Here is a 7,607-nt window from a genome sequence, read left to right as displayed (position 1 = left end):
ACCTCTCACTGCCTTAGGAGAGGCAATTCCTGCTTCTCTGTGAGAATTCACTTGACGCAGCGCCCAGTGTAGCTGCCTGAATCAGCGCAGGCTGCTCGGAGGCTGCGGAGAACCTGGAAGGTCGGGAACCAATCAAGGAACTGCTGCCGTGACGGCACCGACACCAACGCAACAATCCCAGTCCCTGTGTCCCCGGGTGGAACCGGGTCTGTGCACAGGTAGGAATCAGTGAGGTGTCAGAGCCTGCCTCAAGTTCAGTGCAGGTTATGTGCAGTCAAATTTAGCTTCCAATTCTCGTTAGGGACACACGAGTAGCAGAAGTAATGTGCTGGGGTAATGGTTTATCACCTGGTCAGCAGCAAGTAATCAGTGTTGCCTGCATTTACAGTCATACCACAATGGTACAATCAACACATGATCCCTCAGAAAAACAAGACAAAACACTCCAAATTATGCAGTGTGGAAGAACTAATCTCAGTGTAGTTCCCTTGAAAAGTAAACATTAAAAATTCATTAAGCTTAAGAACTAATGTGTATTTTGTATAACTGACTTTAACGCAAAGTCCTTAAATTCTTACTCAGCCTATTTGTTATCTAAAGTACATGTGTATACATTTACAAACCCAGATGTAAAAATAGGTGCCGTTTATATACAATTTGCATAATGTGTTACTTAGTAAATTAAAATCCAGACATATTTATATGCACATGTACATACCCCGGCTGTGTCCTCTGTGATTCTGGCAGAATAGAATATTTGTTTTATGCCCAGTGAAACCTGAACAGAACTCATTCACCTTTAAGCTGTTTTACATAATTACTCTAGGAAAACATATATAGCATAGTGTCTTTAGAAAGTGTTGTAGTTCTTCAGTGAAAAAAGCACAATTAGTAGATCACTCATTACTCGTCCACACAGCTGTACAGGCTGCAAATGGTTGTTTCAGAAGACTGTTATCACATCCTATATTTCTGCTTAGCGTTCTCTTTCAGAATACAGATGTGCTAAAAGACAAGAAATACTTTAGTCAATCTTTACCTTCAAAGGAAATGCAAGACTGATTTTCAGTTGTGTACTAGAATTGTAATGAAAACACACCAGAACTGTAATCGTTACAAGTTTACTACTTGTAGTCAACTTGAGGTGTTAACACTCCAAGGTTATCTGTAATATAGAGATTTATATATTCTGAAGTCAGCTTTGTTCAGTTATTGTATCCTCCTTCCTGCTTCTGTGCAATAGCACAGATTGTGTCTTTAAGAGAACTGGTTTGTTTCAAGTGAAAAAGATTTCCACTTAGCCAGATTTAAGAAAGTACTTTTGAAAACAAAAGAGGGATAAAAAGATCAGCTCTTTCTATCAGTTAATACTCTGTTCCAGCCTACTACTTGGTGCAGCCCAAGGAGACCGTAATGGAACAAAGTAAGAGAGATCTTAATTGACACGTTATACAGTGCAGGAAAAGCCTTCATGCATTGTCCACACACAGCATCTTAAAGACTTGGCTAGAATAGAGCAACATAACATTGCACTAAGACAAGCATCACATTAAAGTCAAATTACAAGTTCCTTTTTTTCAGATGGGACCTGCAGACTGTATGCCTTATAGTTAGATTTGAAGTTTTCTTAATTGTTGAGAAGCTCCAAGCAGCAGCAAATGTTGTTGCTGGTTCCCTGTTGGTAGCAGCAGTCACACCTAACGGTGGAGGCACACACATGTACTTACATTTAGATCTCTGAAGTATTCATTATAGTCAAGAGCATATCCAACCACGAATGTATCTGGAATTTCAAAGCCTGTATCTGTAAGAAAACACAGTTCATTTTTTACATGGGTGCTGTAAATAGCTTTTAAGTGTTCAGTTTGTATTCAACACATGCTGGAGCTGAGAGTAATAGTTCACAAACACATCATCTCACTTTCACAGCACCAAATATGCTTCCTTAAGAATCAGATCTGTAAGCTGATGACAGAGGTTAGAATCTAAACTGTCCCTATCAGTGAGCAATACAATCAAAGAGAATGACTTTTATGACCAAAATAATTATTAAAATGGAGTTATGGGAGAGAAGACAAGGAGTAAGATTTTACTTGTGTAAAAGTAGGTGAACTGCGGCTCAGTAGGACTTTTCAATTTGCAAACAAGGCAAATTTCATACAGAGTCAAAACAAATGCCCTCTAGGCTGAAAGCCAGATGATACACAGTTAAGGTTTGATTCTGTTTCTGGTATCTAAATAGCTAAATTTATCTATCAAATAGATAAACCTGTGCTCAGACCAACCAGGGGAAACACAGAAGGTGGTCAGGGTCTCAGGATGGGGTAGCTGGTCATCAGCTGACAAGTTTTCATGTATTTTATCCCTGTTTCTCTTGGCCTTCCTGAAATTTCTATGCCAATTGTCAGATGTGCATTGTGAAGTGAAATGATAAGACTGTTTCAGGCAACCAGAAAAACACAATACTCACAATCTGGTCTGTAACCTGGGCTTCCACATGTCCTTTTAACCAGCAGGCTGTAAGGCAGAACAGAGAAGGTTGGTTTTTAAAATATGTCTAGCTCTAAGCTGTAGAGTTCACTTCTCCCACCCCTTCCCATAAGCGTCTACAATCATGCAGTTCAATTAAAACAGTGAGATTGTCGTAACAGAAGGAGGTAGTGTTCAGCCTTGTAATGGAGGGAGAAGCAAAGGCTCTGATCTAGGTTCATCCTGACGGTCCCACTGGCTCTGTTGTTTTCCATTCAGTTCCCTGCAGTTCTGTGTCCCAGATCCTTATCTTTCCATGTAGCAATGCCTCAGCAAACTAGAACAGCACAGAGAGGGAAGCAAGTGGCAGGTGATGATTTTAGAGGGAAGGGAGGCAGAAGAGGACAAACTGTGCAATATCACTACAATTTCTTCCACAAAGTCACATCCATTCTTGGTTTCCCTGTGCAGGTGGGAAGAAACTGAGTACCTCCTGGACAGTCACTCAGCGGAGCATAACTGGCACATAAACCAAGAAGTGTTTTTTTCAAAGCATCGTTGATGACTTGGCAACCACAGGGATGTTCCCCAAAACATCCTTTTAGAGATCTACCTTACAACTTTTACCATCCTTGGTTTCTTGTCTTTTATTTTTGAGAGCAGTACTTTCATTGTTTTACCAGTCTCAATGATGTCCTGAGAGAGAAAAAAAATTAATTATCCTTTGAGTCTGAAAGAAAAAACAGACCATCAGGGGATTAATTTAGAGCATAAAAACCTGGCAGTCTAGTAACATAATTAATTACTGGTTTATATGCAATACACATTAACTTGCAAAACAGGGAGAAAAAAGTCCATGTCATTCCCCTCCTCCTCCCCCCGTTACTTACCTCTACTACTAACACATTCTGGAAGAGATCACATAGGGAGAGAAAGAAAAGAAAATATATATATGGCAACATTCAACAAACTATACAGCCAGCAAAAGCCATTACAAACTTCAGTTAACAGGAAGGTGCAATTGATTTTCACAGGAGCTTATCACTTAATTACTGACATTACTTTAGTGTTTTCTGAAGAGTTTTCTGTAAATATTTATAGAAGCTTAAAATATGGTAAGCAAGCCACCTATGTAAGGTTTTGTATATTCTATGTATAGCACCAGTACTCTAGTGCCACACTGCATGAGTCGGTTTAGTATTGTTCATTTATGGGGGCTGTGGGATCAAATGCGAAATAGGTTCTTTGGAAACATTCAGTACTGACTGCTTTAAGTTTCCCCTGAGCTCAGTGGGCATTACTGGCTGTTTCAAAGTCTGGCATTGTAAATCAGTGGCTGTAAGTATGCAGAATCCACATCTTAATAACTGAAATGAACTTTCTGGAAGATACACAGAACAGTTCTTTCCCCTTAAAGCTACAGATGCTAATTCATACCTTCCCATTTAGTGCAGACAGCTCCTCACCAACAATATTGATTTTTTCAGCAGATGAATCATTCTAGAAGGAGAAAGAAGTAGATTACAAAACATGCTCAGAAGTATGATCATGTACATGTATGAATGGTGTGCTGCTCTTGCTTTTCACAAGAGGAAGGTGTTGAAGACCTGCCCCCGCTTTGTCATGTTGAGTGTTCTGCTATTTGTTCATTCCAGGGAATGTACAATATCCATCTGTTCATTGGGGCAGATCAGTAAATCAGTTCCTTTTCCCTATGTAATCAATTGAATTGCTTTGAACAGAATATATGCATAAACTCAGTTTCTGTGGAGTTTTCATGTGAACTACCAGTACTCAGAATGTCAGAATGCCAAAGAAAAGAAAGTTGCTTACGCCGTGGCTTTTTATTCTGACAAAATCCACAGTAATAGGCACAGATTGATCACCATTTTGATTTAGTGCTTTTATGTGGTCCAGCAAATCAGCAAAGAATTTATAGCCTCCTTTAAGGATACAGAGTGCAACAATGTGATGACTTCCCAGGTCTTGCACAATATCTCTAGCCAAACGTTCTGTCCTGGAAGGAAGACAAAAGAAAACAAATTCTGTCAAGTGTTTTGTTTGTCCATATATTAAGCAATGTCCAATCTAAAATTCTGATCTTGCTGTTAGGTTTATATAATGAGCAAATTGTGACCGCAGCAAGACATAGGAAAGTTAGTTACATATTTGCAGTGCACGAGATGATGCCTAATCCACTTGATATACTTGTTGATTTCATCCATAAGTCTAAACATTGCAGGATAGACAGGCAGAAAGATATTTGAGGTCCCATGGAAACTTAACTGGGGTTGTAGAGGAATCCTCTCCATAACCCCTTCTTGTACTAGACTCTAGGACAGAAGTGTTAGAGCCGCAAGGTTTCCATGTTTCTCATGGGCTGTGCAGGGCAGGACCTCAGTCTTTTCATTTGGAGGGAAATGGATCATTTGCATCACTGTCGCTCTTTGCTGTTTACCCTCATACCTGTCCAAGATGAGACCATGAGGAATGAAGACTCTTTCTATATCTTCTTCATAATGCTTAGGAATGCAAAATAGATTTTTATTGTAGCCTCTTTCTTCGTCTCTTATCTGCAAGTGAAGGGGAAATAGCTCTAAGAGTGACAACAGAGCCATACAGGAAAAAGCTCTCCAGTCTCTGATAATGCAAAGAAATAATTCCACACATGCACACAATGACATGTCAAAATAAAATATTCCTGAGAGTTTTTGATCTTTGTGATAGGACAATTCACACTCTGATAATTCAGGAGCTCCTGTGCTTGTCTGAGGTGTGAATAGATGGACAACGACCTTGCCCCCATCAGTGTAAGAGAACTTCTCGACCATCATCAACTCATTAAAAAACTCACCCAAAACAATAACAGCCCCCGTCTTGTATTCCATTTCCCCTTCTGCAGAGCTCAGCTTGCTCATGTATATTCAAGGAAGAATTAAAAATTTGAGGCAAGAAGGTTGGAATAAAAGGTTAGCAGGTGACTTTGGGGTGCTGCACTAACTTGACCATAATTTTTGCTTGTTTAAAAGAGAAATCTCTCTCCTAAGTGTGAATTCTCAGCCGAACCTTTGACATACCAACCATCAGCTGCCTCAGAGGACAGGGGAGATGACTCAGCCCATAGGAAGAGCTTTGAGATAGTAGTGGGAAGAGGAGAAGCTGCAGAGAGTGCCCGTAAGTGGGAACCAGAGACCTGCTGAGCTGCAGCTCAGCATATTGTGCTGTTTGCCTTTGGACAAGAGATGCTTCATAGCATGGCTGGGGACAGGCCATGGCTTTCCCATAGATCAGGGCCTTAACCCTCTTGCCACCAGGGTTTAGAATTACAGTTCTTTCTTCCGCATGCTGGTTCTAGGCTGGTGCACCTAGAGGTGCACATTCTCCAGTTGGGCTTCTCTTTCACTTGGGCTAGTCTTTTGGCCCTGAACAGATCTGTGCCTTTGTATTCTACCTCTCTTCAAGACCTTAATGGGTCCTTTGATCTTTGTTCATTTATAAAGTGATCGTACAAAAGTAGGTAAGTAAAAACCTAATGAGGTAGAAAGAATAGTGAATAAGAGGGCTGATATGTGATATTTTTAGAAATAAATTAAGGAAAAACTCGTGAGATTTGGTCACATCTAATATTGCCCTCTTATTGTTAAAAATACAGGACTAAGTGAAATAAAAACTCAGAGCTGGCTCAAAGCCTAACTAGTGCAAAATTGGTTATGGACACAGCGTTACCATGCACAGAACTCAGTACAATGCCTTGCTAATACCACAGAGCTGTGGACTAGGCAGTAACAGCATAAAGTATTGCTAACAACAAGTGAACACCTCCAAACTCTTTAGACAGATGAAGTGTTTTTAATTCCCCCTTTTTTTGGCATAGGAAGAAAAGAAAAATGGACTGTAGGGAACAGTGGTAGTTTATTGCTTGCAAAACTCACAGCGGCCGAAAGTGAGATAACCAGTTACTGCCATTTATTTCAAATTGGCTATGAATGGCTTACTGCATTTAAAGACAAAGCTAGAGACAAGTGTTAATTAAACTTTCAGAGAACAGATTGTTACATGGCAGAGCATATACAGTCTCAACCTGGCTGGACTACCTCTTCTGCAAGTACCCAAAGTCGATAGGCCCTAGTGGTTGCAGTTGCACATGCAGGATGGCCTTACGGCTGAGCCCAGGTTGGAGTAGCAGCAGTGATGTTTGGCCTGGTTTAGTTACTATATTCCTTCTGTCTGAAGTCAGTGAAGCTTAAGTGAAGGACTGGTTTTAAAATAAATTTGTTTGTGCCTTATTCATCTTGGAAGAGACACTGGCAGTGACACTGGTGTCAGCTGTGGGCCAGGCAGGACAATAGCATCTAGAGCAGGCTTTAATGCAGTGCAGAGCTGCTTACTGTTTGAGTGCTGTATTAACCAGCTGAAGAGCTTCAAACAGGCTAATTTCTGCAAGGTGAGGTTGCTAATGGTGAATACATAGCATACAGGATTCTGTCAGCAAGAAGCAGTGACAAGAGGACTTAAATAGAAGCACCGGGCAAAGACAATGTTTACTTGGGACTCCTGGAACACACCAAGTAGATAGGGGGGATGGAAACAGGTTCCTGATCGAAGAGGTAAAAGAATGCCCTCCCAACCCCCATCACCTCCGCAGTAACGGGTCCCTGATTGAAGAGGTAAAAGTATCCCCTCCTCCCATCACCTCCCCAGTTGCCCTTATCGAACAGGTATGAGGCTCTGGACTCAGACAGTCAGGCAGAGGACGGTCAAAAGGAAGAGCCATCTGGAGGGCCTCCGGGTTGCTCCCCATCTACTAGATGGATTGCAGCCACAGCTATAAAGACAAAAAAGAGGGGTAGTTGTATTAGGCGACTCTCTTCTGAAGGGAACTGAGGGCCCTATATGCCGACTGGACCCATCCCACAGGGAAGTGCTGTCTACCCAGGGCTTGGGTAAGGGGTATCAGTAGGAGACTCCCTGAGCTCATTCAGCCCTCTGATTACTCTCCACTGCTAGGAGTCCAGGCTGGCAGTGATGACATTAATGAAAGAGGCATCAGGGTAATTGAAAAGGATTTCAAGACACTGGGTAGAAGAGTTAATGGGACAGGGGCACAGCTGGTGTTTGCCTCAGTTTCGGCAATAGCA

General features: G+C 41.3%; 1 protein-coding gene across 1 annotated transcript; it reads right to left on the bottom strand.

Annotated features, from left to right (window-relative positions):
- Window positions 1-957: 957 nt before the first annotated feature.
- Window positions 958-5,357, bottom strand: LOC103799884 (hypoxanthine-guanine phosphoribosyltransferase-like). The gene is made up of 9 exons (XM_009072237.1): window positions 5,324-5,357; window positions 4,936-5,065; window positions 4,303-4,486; window positions 3,907-3,969; window positions 3,360-3,377; window positions 3,083-3,165; window positions 2,471-2,517; window positions 1,728-1,804; window positions 958-1,005 (listed from the first exon to the last, which is right to left on the bottom strand). The coding sequence occupies exons 1-9, from the start codon at window positions 5,355-5,357 to the stop codon at window positions 958-960; spliced, it is 684 nt and encodes a 227-aa protein (XP_009070485.1).
- Window positions 5,358-7,607: the final 2,250 nt, after the last annotated feature.

The sequence above is a fragment of the Acanthisitta chloris genome, unplaced genomic scaffold, assembly GCF_000695815.1.
Source record: "Acanthisitta chloris isolate BGI_N310 unplaced genomic scaffold, ASM69581v1 scaffold14943, whole genome shotgun sequence".
Taxonomy (NCBI): domain Eukaryota; kingdom Metazoa; phylum Chordata; class Aves; order Passeriformes; family Acanthisittidae; genus Acanthisitta; species Acanthisitta chloris.
The sequence above is the reverse complement of the archived record's forward strand: the minus strand, read 5'-3'. Positions and strand labels throughout refer to the sequence as shown.

Bases quoted from the DNA above. Each gene is read 5' to 3' on its own strand.
- LOC103799884 (XM_009072237.1), bottom strand. From the start codon at position 5,357: ATGGAATACAAGACGGGGGCTGTTATTGTTTTGG. The intron at 4,487-4,935 runs GTATGAGGGTAA...TCTTCCTTCCAG, and splicing joins CATGGTCTCATCTTGGACAG to GACAGAACGTTTGGCTAGAG. The intron at 1,805-2,470 runs GTGAGTATTGTG...GTTTTCTTACAG, and splicing joins CCCAGGTTACAGACCAGATT to ATACAGGCTTTGAAATTCCA.